Source organism: Gymnoscopelus braueri (genome assembly GCF_963280865.1).
Source record: "Gymnoscopelus braueri genome assembly, chromosome: 4".
NCBI lineage: Eukaryota > Metazoa > Chordata > Actinopteri > Myctophiformes > Myctophidae > Gymnoscopelus > Gymnoscopelus braueri.
The window spans coordinates 12,561,374-12,579,943 of NC_137605.1; the positions used below are offsets into that span (position 1 = coordinate 12,561,374).

Sequence of the window (18,570 nt, forward strand, 5' to 3'; positions counted from 1 at the left end):
GAGGTTCCAGGGGGTCCCCAGCATAATTAGTTGACAGCCGTTAGCTTGTAGATCTTATTTCTTACCATTTTTCTAAATCTTGAAAAAAATATTGTAAATATTATTTTAAAAAACACAAATCTTCTCTTATGGCGGGTCCCCTGGCACAAAATCTTTTCAAATTGGGGTCCGGGGCCAAATACTGTACCTATACTAATTTGGGGGTCCCTGACATGAAAATGTTAGAGAACCGCTGGGCTGTAGAAGAATCAGGTCATTGTGGCTTGTGGAGGCTCTGAGACGTGTTGTTTTTACCGTGAGCCGACCAAGGAAAGAACACAACACAACAGGAATGTTTGTCGTTGTATTGGGGGGAAGGGGGGAACCCTTTAATCCATTAAGACTTAATTACATTAAAGCTAACATTTGTAACTCAAATCTTTGCTTCTGGGGGTACCAGGTGGGGGGGGGGGTTCCGCGGCCAAATACGTATAATTTTGGAGGTCCTTGACATGAAAAGGTTTGAGCACCACTGATATATAAGCAACATAAGTTTTTCAGAAAACTGTTAGGATTTAGAAGGCATTTGTAGAATCGGGTCCTCAGGTCTTTTAAGAAATATATATTCAAAGATTTGCAAAACATTTCACGATCTTTCATAGCTATGAGCTTGTAGATCTGCCATTTTGAAATCTAAAATGAGCCGGTCTTTTGGCTTAATGGGTTAATACCTGAAGTGTCCTGACGGTAACTGTTCAACTGAAGTCAACTCGGAGAGATGGGATATTTTTAATGGCTTGGCTCATTGTCAGCTACAATGATTCCAAAATAACCTAATTAACGGAGTTAGATAATTTGTCCTCAAATAGCACTGGGTTAGTGCTTTTGTAATGTATTGGTGGGTGTTGGAGTTTAGCCAACAAAGGGGTAGAGATTGGGGTAGATTTATGTAACTAACTCCTTTTATCTTTCTTGTCCTTGTTTTCTCTCTTTTTGTCCACTTCCCTCCTTCCATACTGGTCCAAAATGAAAGTGCTGCTACGTGTACTGGAGATGAAAAAGATGAGGGGTATAAAGTCTAGAGGAAAGATATTCCATGTTCAGAACAGAATGTTCAGAACAGAATTGTGGGGACACGTTCAAATTAAAATGTGAATTTCCATGTTTACAAACGAGGGCACAGGCACACAATTCTCATCTGAAATAATTATAATAAATAAATAAATTATAAAAAAAATTAATAATAATTAGTTTAGAGTTGAATGCAAAATATGAAGACAAAATGCCAAAGTACATTAATAAAATAAAAAAAATAACCCTCACAGTGATTAGGCTGTATTCAAATCAATAGAATGTATTAATGCTAAAAATGCTACGCCTAACGTCCCAAAAAAAGCTAGAACAAATAAATAGTTAGTATGCTTCAAGGTGGTATTTTTAAAAGGGATTATGCCCATACAGACCCACAGGCTACATATGACTCACCAGGAATCTCAACAGTTTTAGCCACTCTCACAGTTTGCATATCGTTAGCCTCATAGCATAATGGCTTTTGGCCAAATTGACATTTCTGCCAAACTCTACTCTCCTAACACTGCTGCTTCATTGTGCCTTATTGCCTACGTCCACAGCCTATCAGAATGCCTGTTACATTCCAAAATGACTTAGGCAGAGTTTATTTTTGAATGTAACAAGCATTCTGATAGGCTGAGAACATTGGCAGTAAGGCAGGATGAATCAGCAGTGTTAGGAGAGTAGAGTTAAGCAGATATAAATAAAGGCAGATAAAAAGTACTTGGCCAAAATTACATTTTTTACTCATGATTGAAGTCGCCTAGATGACGTGGGCAGGAAGTGATTTTTTTGTTTCTTCTTTCCTTAAAACCGTAAAAAGATGACTTTAGGCAATTATGCTATGAGGCTAACGATATCATCTCTGTCTGGTGGAAACCTCATATGTCCAAAACTGTTACTTTTCTGGATTCAAATTCAAAGCTTTTTCGAGCTTGTAGATCTGCTACTTTTGATGCTTTTTTTGTGACGCTGTAGTATGATCAAGTAGGGCGTTAATTTACGAAAAAACACAACAAGTTTGAATTTGGAGATGAGAGGTTTCTCTGCCCGACAACAACGATATACAGTATATTCCTTTGGCCGGATTTTCAACGGTCTCATTTGCAGTGCAGAATGCGACTTCTTTTTTTGCCATGTGTCTGGCATTGCATCCAGGCTCGTTAGCCCATTAAGACCGGGAACACATCTGTGTAACCACTTAAACCATTATTTTATACTTACGCTATTTTGGAAAAATCTTGAAAATGTGTGCAAGTCTTTGAACATATATATATATATATATATATATATATATATATATATATATATATATATATATATATATATATATATTTATTTCTTCTTTAAAGCGAACATTTGTAACTCAAATCTTTGCTTCTGGGGGTCCCTGGAACAAAATAATTTGAGATGCGGGTCCGCGGCCAAATACATATAGTTTTGGGGGGTCCTTGACATGAAAAAGTTGGAGCACCACTGATATAGCAACATACTGGATTTAGAAAACACTTTTAGATATGTATTTGGCCGCATATTGTATTGTATTTTTTGAATAGCCAAAGAAATGTTAAAATGACACAAATGCGTTCCCGGAGTGAATGGGTTAAACTGGCTTGTCTCTTTGTCCACTGCACCTCCTTTTTCCTTTCCTTTTCCATTCCTCTACCTGTCTGTGCCTTTCTGACTTGACTTCTGTCTTCATTATTTTTGGCTGAACTTCTGGCATTTTTCCCACACTTTTTCCACACTATTTAAAACATTTTTTTAAATGAGAATTCATTCTCACTCACTCACTCTCTGTTAGGGTTACAACTATCTATTATTTTCTTGGATTAACCCACTCAATCCGGGAACATATCTCTGTCATTTTAGATTTCTTTGGCTGTTCAAATAAAAAAAAAGTTAATTGTGAAAAATTGGTTAAAATCTTTGAATATATATCTTTAAAGCTAACATTTGTCACTCAAATCTTTGCTTCTCTGGGAGTTCCCTGGAACAAAATATCTTACAAATGTTCGCTTTAAAAATATATATATTCAAAGATGTGCACCAATTTTTATTTTATTTTGTATATCTGCTATTTTTGAGCCAAAGAAATCTAAAATGACAGAGATGCGTTCCCGGATTGAATGGGTTAATCGAATAATCAAAAGGCGTGGTTTTTGATTATCTTAAAAAAAAAACACCAGTTGTAGAAATTGTATTGTATGAACATACTCTACCATACAGATTGGACATTATATTTTATTCATTAAAAAAAGTTACATAGTGCCTCTCTACAAGCTTGTAGATTTAGATTCTCTCTCGTCCCCCAAAATGTATCGTTATTATTTTATTTTTATGTTTGAAATGATCAACTAAATCAGGGGTGGGCAACTTTGATGATGGAGAGGGCCACTATATTTCCACACACACTCCAGAGGGCCACATTGCACATACAGTTGGGCCAATCTATGTCGCACAAAAGTAGCAAAAATAGCCGATCTACAAGCTCGTTTTGATCTTGTAGATCTTCTATTTTTGCTACTTTTGAATTGGAATCCCGAAAAGTGACATTTTTATTTAATTTGAAATGCATTTAGTTATACTTAATAACTTGGTTAACTTTATGAACTTAAATACAAATACATTGGGCATAAAAAAGACAATAGAATTTTTATGCTATTGCTACTAATATAGACTGAAGTAATTAAAGCGGGTCATGTTTGCAGCAGCACGTTTGGAATTGTAACAGCTGAAATCAATAATATATCAGTATTCCGATATTAACTCATTCAGTGCCAAACATATTTCTGGCTTTATCATCCCGGTGCCAAGGCCAAAAATACATTGTAAAAAAAAAGGGGCTTAGGAAGCGAGATACAGCCTTTTTCAGTAAGACGTTAAAGGAGGAGTTCACCCAAAAAATTACTTATTTTCTATCAATTGTACACCCTATGAAGCCTTGAATCCATGGATTCTTTTTAGTTTTTGTCGCATTCCTAAGCTAATAATTTGATTCCCGTCTCCTGCCGGCTAATGTATCCGGTAGGAGACACAAAGTAGATTATTTGTGTCTCCTACCGGAAATACACACGGTCATCAAATTATTGTCTTAGGAATGCCACAAAAACAAAAATAAATCCATGAATTCAAGGCTTCATGGGGTGTGTAATTGATAGAAAATAAGTAATGTTTTGGGTGAACTACTCCTTTAAACAAGAAGTGAATGGAGCAGCAAATCTTCAAATCATGATATCTTGGGTTCTGAAAAAAAATAATATATATATATTTAATTGTTTTTCATGATGTCAGCGACGTCATTGGCACTCTGGGCTTATAAAAACGTGACGTTGGTGACGTCAATGGCACTGAATGAGTTAACCTGCGGGCCGCATTAAGTGAAGGTGGGGGCCGCATGTGGCCCCCGGGCCACCAGTTGCCCATGTGTGATCTTAATCAATCACTTTGATTAACCGTCAAAACCCTATTCTCTTCCCCCTTGATTTCTCTCTCTCCTCCTCCTCTCCTCTCCTCTTCCAACTCTTCCACATTAACAACGGTGTTTATTCCTGTGTGGTTTTTCCCTCCCCTCTGTAAACCACCTGTGTGTTTGTGCTGCCCTGGTGAACTTGGCTGCCACAGCAGTGCAGGAGGAGCGGCAGAGGAACAGGGAGCGAGAGGAGGGCCTGGAGTGCAGCATGGCCGTCAACGAGGAGATGCCCGTGGAGAAGATCCTGGAGGCCGAGACGGCCGTGGAGCAGAGGACCGAGCTCCACACGGACGGAGGCTCGGCCGCCAACTCTGTGAGTTTATCTTGTTTCACCTGCCTAAAGGGATAGTTCACCCCCAAAATGACAGTTTTTCTATCGATTAGTCACCCCATTAGTCACCCCATTTATTGTAAGTCGCTTTGGATAAAAGCGTCTGCTAAATGACTGTAATGTAATGTAATGGAGACTTGAATTCATGGGTATTTTATTGTTTTTGGCGCAGGCCTAAGCCAATAATTTGATGACCGGCAGAGGTTCCGGTAGGAGACACAAAGAGTCTCCTTTGCGTCTCCTACCGGAACCGCTGCCTGCTGGTCCGCTGGTCATCAAATTATTGACTTAGGCATGCGCCAAAAACTAAACGATATCCACAAATTCAAGTCTCCATGGGGTGATTAATCGATTGAAAAAATTCAATTTTTTGGGTGAACTATCCCTTTCACCCATTAACCCATTCAGACCTGAGGCAGATTTTTTAAAACGCCTTCTAAATCCTGTTTTCTGAAAAACAAAATGATGTTGCTATACACTGTACATAGCAACAAGAACCCCAAAAGGGGTTCCCAGCTTGAAAGTTATAGTTACGTAATGGGGTTCCAGGTCTAAATGGGTTAAGACCCGGGAACGTATCTGTGTCATTTTAGATTTGACCTGTAACCATTTAATGTTTTTGGCTATTCAAAAATAGCAGATCTACAAGCTCGTAGCGCGGCACTGGCAAATCTTTGAATATATATATTTTTAAAGCGTACATTTGTGACTCAAATCTTTGCTTCTGGAGGTCCCTGGAACAAAACATTTTACAAATATATATATTCAAAGATAAAAAAAAAACCCTCTGGCAGGGAATGTGTTAAGACCTACCAAAGTCTTCTAAAAAAAACGCAGGTTAAATTATATAAATAATTTTAAAAGGTTTCTTCCCTTTTATAATTGATAGCTAGCGTTATCTATTCATATTGTCTCCTCATCTCTCCGTTAATATCAATACTTTCCGAGGGCGAGTGAGACCGACTGCATTTCCAGACCAGCTGTGGATGTTTCTAGTATATAGTATTTTATCGTTATCGCGTTTGGTGTGATGGCCCTCTTTTGGTCGGCCCTTTACACCAAAACTCTCCACAAGCTCAGAGCTGGAGCTTGTAGAGCTGCTTATTTCCCACCGAATGTTTGCCTATTATGACGTGCCCAGAGTAGGAACGCTTAGAGGGTTCGTGTGGTTAAAAATGTTCTGTTTTCATCGTTGTCTCGTCAGCTCAGCGGGTATTTGGGTCACATTATTAAAGAGTTTAATATAAAACTGTTTTATTATGTTTTTTTGGGGGGGAAATATGTGTTTTAATAAGTGAAGGGATAAGTGAGGGCATTTATTTAGATTGATGGTTGTTAGCTGGTTTGGATCTTTCAGCCCCATGATGCAGTCACCAACATCTGCCAGACTGCAGACAAACAGCTGTTTGCCTTGGTGGAGTGGGCCAAGAGGATCCCTCACTTCTCCGAACTCCCTCTGGACGACCAGGTCATTCTCCTGCGTGCAGGTAGGAGGCGCTCGATCACAACACAACATGGCACAGTCAAACCCTCTGTTGATTTAATCACTAAACCCGTTAAAGGGCAAGACCACTTTGGCAGAGGTTTGGGTTGTGTAGTTACCTTGCCATGATGTAACTACAAAGGTGGACAAGAAATCTAAAATAATTGCTCCATTGATTAGAAATTGATCATTGACATTGTATGGTAAAACAGCTCTCAAAGTCACTCTTTTAGCACGTAAACTTGTCTGAATCAACTTTGTTTGCGTTTGCTTACGTTTCAAAAAGAGTTGTTTGTTTACGTGTGAAAAGAGTGACTTTGAGAACTGTTACAGGGTACAATGTAAGTCAATGAGGAGCATATTTAGAATTACCTCCAAAAAAGTGTTCTTGCCCTTTAAAACCGGGAAAGCATGTCATTGGCTTTTCAAAAATTGCAGACGTACAAGCTCACAACGCGTCGTGCTGCAAGCTTGTACATCTGCTGTTTTTTTTCAACATTTTAGAAAAATCTTGGACGTTTCAGAACTACTGATTTAGGCCTTTTAGACTTCATGCGTTACACCTTACATACTTAGTTGACCGGGATGCCTCACGGCTCTATACTAGCTCTGCTCCTTGTGGTTTTTATTTACTGAACCTTCTACACAAATGTATTTGCCTGAAAATGGCTGATCTAAAAGCTCACAACGTGTCACAAGCATCTAGATCTGCTATTTTCTCCGAAAGTTTGCCCAGAATAGAGAGTGCATATATTTTCAGATATCGTCTCTGTCGGGTGATGGGTCAAATTAAAAGAGATCTACAAGTTCATAGCGTGGCACTCGATGCCGCGCTATGAACTTGTATATCTGCTATTTTTGTATAGCCAAAGAAATCTAAAATGATAGAGATGCCTTCGCGGATTGAATGGGTTAACCTGAACGGGAAACAAAATAACGAAACAACCTTTCAAAGGAATGGATGACGGTACAACCATACACCAGCGTGGTGAACTCAGTGCTGGACGTATTTTGCATCCCCTGTCCTCCTGATTTCTCCAGGCATAATTTATTCATAAAACCGCAGTATTTTGTTACTCAATGTTTATTGTTCTGCGGGCATGAGAAGATCCCAGACTGTAATTTGTCATCGCTCCTTTGAAAATTGCATGGTTGGAATTATATTACAGGAGCTGACTCTGCATGAAGAACCCATGGATACCAGTCTGATGTCTGTAGTTTCCTCAGGCTCATCTAAAGCAGTGGTTCTCAAACTCTTTTTTTTAAATGTCAAGGACCCCCAAATTAATATTGTCACTGTCGGGGCAGAAACCTCTCATCTCCATATTCTAACCTTGTGTTTTTTTTCATAAATTAACCCATTAAGACCTGAAGCCGATTCTACATCCCAACAGTATTCTGAAAAACGTATGTTTCTTTATCAGTGGTGCTCAAACGTTTTCATGTCAAGGTATTGTATTTGGCCGCGGACCCCCATCTCAAAATATTTTGTTCCAGGGGGTCCGAGAAGCAAAGATTTTAGTTGAAAATGTTCACTTTAAAAATATATATATTCAAGGATTTGCACACATTTTCAAGATTTTTCAAAAAATAGCAGATCTACAAGCTCGTCGCGCGGCACAAAATGTTTTAGTTTTTTTTAATCCGATTTTTTTCAGCATTTTCAAATAGCTAATGTATAAAGGGGTTAACGTGATTAAACTTATTTCAATGCTATATTAACTAATTCTGCTGCGGGCCCCCTGGGGTTCCCCGGACCCCTCTTTGAGAACCAGTGCTCTACACAGGATGAGCCTTGTTGTTGTTGCTTTTTATTATTAGATACTAATTATATATCCTAGATGGTGCTTCTTCAACCACTTAACCCACAAAAATGTTCTAGATTATTTCTAAAACAGCCGGCATGTTTGAAATGTGTCGCAAGAACCAACAAGTTGCAACGCGGTTCTCATCACACACTCATGAATCTTTTCACACACACAGACACACACACACACACACACACACACACACACAGACGTGCACGCACCGTGCATGAATTAAGTTCCAAGAACAACCTCCTTCAATGTATTTGAAACAGGGGTTTCCAACTGGTGGTCCGTGGAGTCTAGATTTATTTATTTTTCTTTCTTTTCTTCCCATCATTCTACTGACAGTGGAATTAAGAACATTATTGTTGCTAATATTATCATCATTACTATAAACATTACTATTAACAGTGGTCATTGAGGAGGCTTGTGCTTCAATTCTAAAAGTTCTTCACGGCCAGCACACACCAAAGAATGTGCGCGCATGTACGCGCGCACACACACTTATAGATCCAGTCCTATTTTAAAGCTTGCGTATGCGGGGCTCGCGTATCCGCGCGCCCGGTGTAGCCGGGATCATTGATATCAATTGGAACTTTCCAAACGCGATGTACGCGCGCAGTAAATTCCGCGCATACGCACGCTTTGAAAAGCCCGGTGTAGTCCGGGGCGGGCGTCAAGCTTAGCTGCTACAGAAGAGGATCAGATCATTGACGTGTCCACAGACTCTCAAGAGGCTCATGGATCAAACACAGTCCTTTGTGAAGTTCTGCATGAGCTGTCAGGCACAATTCCACAGAGCTTACAGTAATAGCAAACCTTTTGTAACTACATGTCACTGTGAGAGTAGTTCTTCCACACTGACATACATGAAGTAAAATTATAGGGCAATGGACACTCTGTGCCTGTCCATAGACACACACTGTGCAGCTTAAGAAAACCCCTAAACTTAACCCACATATCTATGAGCCTTCATCAAAGCATGAAGGCTCATACCGAAACGTGTAAGCGTCCGTTTATTGGTGTGTGCTAATAAAGAAAAGTGGAAATGTGAGTACTCTGTCCACATTTGATCCTTAGTCAGAATGGTGGTCTCTCTCTCCGACTCACAATGAGTTGAAATACCTAGAATGAAACAATAGAAAGTAGAGGTTGTGTTCCGCCTTCTCACTTCTACATCTCTCATTCTCCCCTTCCTCTCGCTGTCGATGCAAACACACACACAGGCAAAATGCACATGAACTGTTACTGATGGTATTTATGTCACATGAACTGTTACTGATGGTATTTATATGTCACATGAACTGTTACTGATGGTATTTATGTCACATGAACAGTTACTGATGGTATTTGTATGTCACATGAACAGTTACTGATGGTATTTACGTCTCTATTTCCTTGCTCAGGGTGGAATGAGCTGTTGATTGCGTCCTTCTCTCACCGCTCCATTGCTCTGAAGGATGGCGTCCTGCTGGCCTCAGAGCTGCACAGGGACAACGCCAACAGTGCAGGGGTGGCGGCCATCTTTGACAGGTACACCCACACCACAGAGACCGCAGCACTTTTCAGCGGTTTGAACCACTTTAGTCCTAGAAGACCATGCCTTGTCATAACAGTGGTGTCATGCAAAAATAGCATGTTAAAGGTTAAATGAATAGTTTTTTAATGAATACATTGTGCCGCTTTAAAATAGTTAAATAGCAATTCAAATCTCACCATCAGGCCATCCCATGTGACGTGTAATATTCTCCATTTTATGTACCCTTGGATAATCTATCTTTTAACCCATTCAATCTGGGAACGCATCGATGTCATTTTAAGATTTCTGTGGTTGTTCTAAATTGGCAGATATACAAGCTCATGCCGCGCTATGAGCTTGTAGATCTGCCATTTTTTTTATTATCATGAAAATGTGTACAAATCTTTGAATATACTGTATGTATTTTTAAAGCCAACATATGTAACTCAAATCTTTGCTTCTGGGGGGTCCCTGGAACATAACATTTTCAGATGGGGGTCCGTGGCCAAATACATATCTAAAATGTTTTCTAAATCCTAACCGTATGTTGCTATATCAGACGGTGGTGCTCCAACTTTTCCATATCAAGGACCCCCAAAATGATATGTATTTGGCCGCAGACCCCCATCTCAAAATGTTCTGTTCCAGGGACCCCCCAGAAGCACAGATCGGAGTTAAAAATGTTCTCTTTAAAACATATATATATTCAAAGATTTCTACCGAACAAAGCTTTTGTTGTGTTTTTTTAATGCAATGACAATAACCATTTGAACTTCTAACACACTTTACCCCACCCAGGGAGAGCGTGCAGAGTGCAGAGGTGGGCGCCATATTTGACAGGTAATCAATTCTGACTTAATGAGTTAAAGTTCTCAGTTCTTGGCCAGATCAGGGTAATATTTCCATTCATGTATTTATTTTTTAGAACATTCTGATATATTTATTTTCTTCCAGGGAAAATGATATTTGTGGTATAATTGTGTTTTATTTTATTGCAATTCTCTGTAACGACAAAGAACAAGTGAGGCAATGAATCACTTCCAAACTGGCCTAGACCTATGGAAGGAATGTGACAGAGGAAGCTCCTTGAATGAATGCTTAAAGAAAAACATTTAAAGGCGCCGTGAAGCAGTGCACGGCTCACTAAGCATCTTCCAAAGGCGAGGAACAATAAGAAGGGTGTCTTCATACATGATGCAACATGATGTGTTGCATGTTCCTGTTGCATGTTCCTGCTCATGGCAGGATGTTGACAGCCTTCCATTGTTCCTTGCTTTCCAGCCTTTTTGACGTGTGGGTCCTTTACATGTCCATCTACATGTTGTCCCCTGTCTTTGTCTAACTCACACAGAACAACCTTCAACGTAATTAAACAATAGAAAAGAACGGTTGCTTCTTCTCTCTGTCTTGGCGAATACATGCACTCACACACAAATGAGAGCAAATGGCTATTTTATATTTTTATGAGTATACAATATAATATATACAATATATTATAATAGGTGATGTGCTATGGAAACGGTAAATGATCTCCACTCGTCGCCTTGATGTGAACTGTCCGGTTTTAGAATGTTGCAAACCACAGTTTTGGGGGATTCTGTTGCAAGTGGTTGCACGTTTCAACTCGACTCATAGCAAAGCTTTGGTCTGAACTAGAACGCCAACATCTGAATAGCAAATTGATGAAGTGTGGTGCGTTCTGTGTGATCTGGAGGCGTTTAAGACGTGTTAGGAGAGGCGTCAGACTTAAATAACAAGCATAGATAGGCCGTAATATCTCAATAACGGCAAAAGGTGTTAAACACGTTCTTGAATAAGCAAGTCCTGTCAAAGTAAGAGACCCACATGTTAAAAACATGTTGTAGCATTATTGTTGTCGTTTTTTTCCTGCATTTATAGAGCGTCATTTTCCATATCTTCTCATTTACAATTGTTTTGTTTCTTTGTGTTTGACATGATTCAGGGTTCTTACTGAACTGGTCAGTAAAATGAGAGATATGCAAATGGACAAGACAGAGCTGGGCTGCCTCCGAGCCATTGTCCTCTTCAACCCAGGTAACTGATGATGTTTGTGTGTTACTATACTTGTGAGGACCAAATGTCCCCACAAGCATAGTAGAATATGAGTAATAGACATTGTGAGGAACCATTTTCCTGGTTCTCACACGACAAGTGGTTGTCTTATGGTGTAAAAAGATTTTTAGAGATAGGTTTACAATTAGGTAAACATTCAGGTTGGGGTTTAGGGCTGTCACGACTACAAATTTAAGTTGAAGATTAATTGTCACTCAAATAATTGCGATTAACGTTTTAATTGTGTTTGGCACTGAACATTGGAACATATGAATACAAAAAAAAATGCTCAGGGCAGATATGACTAACTTAAATATACAAAGACATTTTTGACATATTATATAATAATAATTATATACATGTAAAAAAAAGCAGTAATAGCTGATCTACAAGCTTACAACGCGTTTTTATATTTGAAAAGGTGTGAACATTTTTCAACATGGAAACGATAAATGCAAAAATTATTGCGATTATCTCAAATAATTGCGATTAGACGATTATGTAAGGATTGTGACAGGCCTATTGGGGCGAGGATTAGACATTTAGAAGTTAGGTTTAAGGATTAGAGAAATACTGTAGATTTAGGTTTGAGTCACACTTAGTTGCACACTGGTGTGGAGTACTGAAAGGCTGCTGACCTGTGTTGCTCTGCTCTCCATGTGTTCTGCCCGGTCAGATGCTAAAGGGCTGTCCAACACCAGTGAGGTGGAACTCCTCAGAGAGAAAGTCTATGCATCACTGGAATCCTATTGCAAACAGAAGTACCCAGAGCAGCAGGGAAGGTAAGAGAACAACCACCGCCCCCTAGTGTTCACACGTTGACCTCAGATTCACTTACATTTCTGCAGCATTTCTGCAATTTTTTTCGCACACCCACCCATCCATCTACATGTGACGTGTGTCATATGTTTCACAAACGCCTTTTTTTCTCTTCTGCAGCCATACATTCATTAGCCACTTTCAACCTGGCTATTTTGAGCATGTCATTATAGGCATACACCCCCCTAAATAGTAGCCTGGAATACAGACAGTTTTTTTTTTTTCACTTCATGACCATAGACCAGGGGTGGGCAACTTTGATGATGGAGAGGGCCACTATATTTCCACACACACTCCAGAGGGCCACATTGCACATACAGTTGGGCCAATCTATGTCACACAAAAGTAGCAAAAATAGCCGATCTACAAGCTCGTTTTGATCTTGCAGATCTTCTATTTTTGCTACTTTTGAATTGGAATCCAGAAAAGTGACATTTGTATTTAATTTGAAATGCATTTAGTTATACTTAATAACTTAGTTAACTTTATGAACTTGAATACAAATACATTGGACATAAAAAAGACAATAGAATTTTAATGCTATTGCTACTAATATAGACGGAAGTAATTAAAGCGGGTCATGTTTGCACATTTGGAATTGTAACAGCTGAAATCAATAATATATCAGTATTCCGATATTAACCTGCGGGCCGCATTAAGTGAAGGTGGGGGCCGCATGTGGCCCCCGGGCCGCCAGTTGCCCATGTATGCCATAGACTGTAAAAAAAGATATGGACGAAGGGAGCCCCATTGGTTTCTTCAGTCCAGTATGTAAATATGGGGCGGGCTTATCGCCAGAGGCAATTTTTTTTATCCGCCCCTTGGAAATGCAGGATCCACACAGAGATTACAGACTGATATCTACACAGTGATATTAGTCTGGCCATGCCAACTAGTCCATACCCGTGGACATGAGCACTCCAAAAGTATTAGATTTCTATTTTTTTTAATCGACAGGAGCACGAGTCGAAAATCTGCACATCCTTAACACATTGGGTGCCAGCATTTTATAATAACAGATTACGTTCGGTGCCAGAAATCTCACCGCTGAGCTGCGCAGCGCTGGTTATAGCTGTAGACTCCACGACATGCATTCCATGTGAAAAAAACCATGCCTCCATTTTGCCCGATGGTCCTGGCTAACGCATGGAACGATAACATCTCTTACGCGAGTAACAATGGCGGAGTGATCGTGCATACGAAATGAGTCGTTTTCCCCAGCGTAAAAAGTTTCGTAGTTATAGGGGTTTTAGAGAAGGAGATAGAACGGAAGCGGATGGGAGCCATGTTTTTTGACACGGTGATCCATCTGTCCTCTCCTTCTCAGAATCACCACGGGTGATTCCAGAGCTGCTCCAGCCCCTCCCGTGTGGAAAAAAACGAAAAAAACAAAAAGACACCAAACACGGTTCAGACCGTGTTCGGCACCAAAGCGCTACTCTGTGAAAACACGGTTCAGACCGCGTTTGGCACCCGATGTGTTAACATCCCTAATGACGACGTGTTTACATTGTGTCCTAGGTTTGCCAAGCTCCTCCTCAGACTGCCTGCACTGCGTTCCATCGGCTTGAAGTGCTTGGAGCACCTCTTCTTCTTCAAGCTGATCGGCGACACGCCTATTGACACTTTCCTCATGGAAATGCTTGAAGCCCCCCACCAGTTGTCCTAGATAAGTGGGGCAAAGCAGTACTGTGGATCGGGAGGGGGTGGGGGGTAGATAGATAGATAGATAGATGTACAGTAGACGGACGGATGGATGGATGGATGTAGTGGATGCTGGGGGTCTCTGGGAATGTGCTGGAGTGGGACTGCACTTTTAGTTCTTTTGAAGATTCAGCGATATTGTCTCACTGCTGTCTGGGTTTCACTGTTTTCTAGTGCACCACAGATTGGCTCTTTAGACCAAACCCAAGACTTGCCATGATCTATGAGGCTGGTGCTAACGTGTTAATGTTAACTTCATGAGTAACTGAGATACAAAAATAAAAAAAAGTATTTTTTAAAACATTTAATTGGAACCTTTTTAGTTCCCTTTCTGGCTTACTGGAGCTAAAAATCTGGGTATACATTTTTATAAAAGAAAAAAACAATGCTTTTTAGACTCCCCTCAAATGATAAGCTTCTATTAAATGTCTCATGATCCCCAGAACCTATTTTTAAAATGAAGGTAGCCTGGATCATGGATATGCAATGAGGATGTATTTCTTTTTTCTCCTTTTTTTTTTTATAAGTTGTAATTTGAACCAGATATGACGTTTGGGAGGGTGGGGGTTATGAAAAAAAGTTTTAATGTCAATTCTTGGTAGAGTATATTACTGTACCAAGTATTAACTGTGTACTGTGTCCAACCATTGCTCCTAAGTGTGTTTGTATCCATCCTTTGAAATGATTTTAAAAGGAAAAAAAACAAAACAAAAATACCTTGTGACAGTGAATCTGGGATACAAGACAAATGGGTGTTTTGCAAAAACTGAACAAGGCCAGGCTTGTTTTGTCTGTGTTGAGTGAGGATTAGCTTTATTTGTCTGGTTAATATGCTATTAGTGTTTTATTTTACTTTGCTGTTTTGTAAAAAAAAAAAAAAATCTAATCACTTTGCAGTTAATGATTAGACTGCACTGCACACTTGCTAATGTACTATTTTTTAAAAACGAAAAAAAAAAAAAAACTTCATTAACCACTTGAGCCCTATTTTATGCTTTTCAAAAGTAGCTGAAAAATGTCTCGCAGCGCATCGCAATGCGGCGCGTTGTGAGCTTGTAGATCGGCTATTTTTTCGCCACTTTTGAAAAAAGTTTGAATCTGTTTTCGCCTGTAATGACATGGCCTAAAATAGGGACGCCATGGTTAATGTGGTTTAAATAAAAAAAACACGCCGCACCGGCGTGTTTGTACTGTGGTGCTATTGGTGCTATTCCACAAGAGAATTAGAAACGTCATTGGGTGCAGACATTCACCAAGCTACAAACTCTAAAAGAAATTATGCAAGAAAACGAAAATCCCTCAACGTAAGAAAAAAACAAAAAGATGTAGCAATATATGAAAAGACAAAAAAAAAAGACAAAAAAACAACTATACCGCATAAGCTCTCTCTCTCTCTCTTTGCCTGTCAAGCCGTTCAGGTTTTTTTTTTTTACTAAGTAAAATCATTTTCTGGTGGAAAGGGAATAACTCCAGTGTGTTAATTTATCTAAACAAGGTACTGTGCAAAACGTAATTGTTCAGGGAAAAAAAGAAAGATATATTAATAGATTTGAATAATGAACGTAAAGGAGACAGACAAATTGTGTAATGATTATTGATATGCCCTCTCCTCGCTTGTAGTGTTCAGAGTTGTTTAGATCCGATCACGTCTTATACGTTCACACTGGATTCCCTAAAGCTTGATTTATCCTCCCGCCGCATGACGGCGTCGCTGGGCGGAAACGCCCCGAGCTTGTAGATGAGGTGTTTTTCGCCGAGCGATGCCTATACACACACAGTCGTGCGGGGCGGAAGTTTAAATCGGGTTTAAACGAGTCTCTTTCAAACTTAATCCTTCAGAACTTTTTTGGCTTCTCTTTTTTGGTGCTCACTTTACTACGCTAGTTCTATTTCCTGTTGGTTTATTTTGTTTTTTCTTCCCTTTCCTTCCATTTTTAGATAGCTGTGTTTGTTCATCTTAAACTGTCTCTGCCTAGTTTATTAAAAAACAAAAACAACAACAATCATGTACACATCCATGACACCTGTGGGCATATAGGAAAGAAAAAAAAGTTTTTAAAAAAAGACCAAATATGAGTTCTCTATGACAAAAAGTGTTGTGTGAACATCCAACATCATGATCAAGTTGTTATGGAGCTGTCCTTACGTTGTTGTCATCCAACTCCATACGCTCTAGGAAACATTAGGTCGGTGCGTGTGAGTGACTTGCAGCATGGGTTGTGTGTGGACTAAAAAAATAAAGAGGCTTAACTTTTCTCTTGCTTCTGACTTCCTTTTTTTTATTGAATACTTTATTACAGTGGTTTTAAAAGTACTGACATTTTTTACTTAAGTAAAAGTACAAAAGTATTGGCATCAAAATATACTTAAGTACTAAAAGTAAAAGTACTCATTATGCACAGTTCACAAGCTCACATTGTGAACTGTCCAACTTGTGAGCTTGTTGATCTGCTATTTTCAAATGGCCAAAGTATATTATAGGTCTGAACTAGTTAATGTGTGTTTTACAAAGTAACTAGTAACTTAAGTTTTCAAATTATTGCAGTGGAGTAAAAGTACAATATTTGCCTCTGAGATGTAGTGGAGTAGAAATAAAAGTACTGAAAATTGGAAATAATCCAGCTAAGTAAAAGTACCTGAAAATTGTAATTAAGTACAGTGCTTGAGTAAATGTACTTAGTTATTTGACACCACTGTTTATTAACAAGTTGCAAACAGCACAGCAACAAAAGCAATGCTGAAAGGATAACAAGAAAAGGCCTTTATGGCTTGTTTCCATTTTGGTCCTATTATATAAATTGAATTCATCATAAAGACAGACCTAGGTAATATATCGTTGCTGTCGGGCAGAAACCTTCTATCTATATTTCATACTTGTATGTTTTGTCATAAATGAATGCCCTATTTTATAATTGTCTTATGACATTGTAGAGAATCTAAATGCTTGTAGATTGGCAATCCAATTCAACCGTTTATATATTCTCGTAAAGTCAATCCCCTGTGAATCGGCTATTTTCACTATTTCATATTTTTTTTTATATATTAACCCTGTAAGACCCGGATATATTTGTACTTGCAAAAAAAAAATTTAAACCTTTCAGATGGTCTTGTAGGAGTATTTTGAAGAGGAAAATATAATGTTTTTAAAAAAAAAATGTTTTGTTAAGTTTTTATGCAAATGTTGACATTTAGCAACGTTGGGTCCATCAGGTAGCAAAATTTCCTATAGGCCATTTTTATGGATAACATGGCAAATGTGTAATTACTTCACTACAACAACTTAATGATTCATTTATATGGTTTATTATTTGGCCTCAGATCAATTATGAATAATATTTGGCCTCAGAACAGTATACATTATGAATAATAACACCAATAAGCCATATTTTTAAATCAATTTTATTAAAAGAACATTTGTAGATCAGCCAGGCTGATGAAGTCCTTCTTCAGCCACTGATATCTTGAATCACGGCGATGAGCGGGTTTGGTCAGTTGGGGCAGCTGAATGTCTGCTGGGTGGTCAGTGGGTTCACTGGGTGGTTCGGGTGGTTGGTTTTCTTTGGACCCCACGCCACAGTCCTCTTCATCTGACTCTTCATCAGTCTCATTGATGTCTATGTCAACATCACTCTCTCCGTTCATCACGATATCCAGAACATCCCTTGCTGTGAAGCGAGGCCCTTTCTGTTGTTGTGGCATTCTGAAATGAAATAGTTACCATTAGTACATTTAGTACTGCTAAGTTCTTACACATCACTGCTCACAACATTTCACAAGTCATACAATACTGTCTGGCCAACCTATTGTTTGATGATGATTGCCCCTAAGTGGTCATCATCTTTACATTGCCCCTAAGTACCCACCACGCCTCGAATGAATAATGAACAACCCCCCAAAAATTACCACATTGGTCCCACTGTCCTTGTAGTATTGAAAGAAAATTAAACATACTGAGAAATAACAAGGGAATATATTGGTTAAACTATGGTTGAATATGTATTGTTTAGGGGGAAAGAGAAACTTTGGGTGGACATTTTCTGAGGCTTACAGCTCAATATATATATATATATATATATATATATATATATATATATATATATATATATATATATATATATATATATATATATATAGTAATGCAAAGTGGGGGAAATACACATATAACTGTTTAAATCTATTGTGAAAACTATATATAAGGCTGAACAGTAGCAGGTGAACATTAGGCCTTCCCTTGTATTTTTTGCAACCAAGAGGGCCCAACGTTGACCAAAAGCAACAAGTATGAATCATGATCTAATTTAAATTTGGGAC

At 38.8% G+C, this 18,570-nt stretch overlaps 1 protein-coding gene across 4 annotated transcripts in view; it reads left to right on the plus strand.

Annotated features, from left to right (window-relative positions):
* The window catches only part of LOC308083162 (retinoic acid receptor RXR-beta-A-like), a 32,755-nt gene extending 16,241 nt beyond the window's left edge, over nucleotides 1-16,514 (plus strand). For 2 of the 4 annotated variants that reach the window (XM_080425333.1, XM_080425334.1), the window contains exons 5-11: nucleotides 4,675-4,835; nucleotides 6,193-6,340; nucleotides 9,551-9,677; nucleotides 10,462-10,503; nucleotides 11,627-11,718; nucleotides 12,413-12,518; nucleotides 14,077-16,514. In XM_080425333.1, the coding sequence (XP_080281459.1) occupies nucleotides 4,675-4,835; nucleotides 6,193-6,340; nucleotides 9,551-9,677; nucleotides 10,462-10,503; nucleotides 11,627-11,718; nucleotides 12,413-12,518; nucleotides 14,077-14,224 (824 nt within the window). In that variant the 3' untranslated portion in view covers nucleotides 14,225-16,514. The remainder of the gene's footprint in view (nucleotides 1-4,674; nucleotides 4,836-6,192; nucleotides 6,341-9,550; nucleotides 9,678-10,461; nucleotides 10,504-11,626; nucleotides 11,719-12,412; nucleotides 12,519-14,076) is intronic. The other 2 variants (XM_080425336.1, XM_080425335.1) reach the window with 2 other exon arrangements.
* The last annotated feature ends 2,056 nt before the right edge of the window (nucleotides 16,515-18,570 follow it).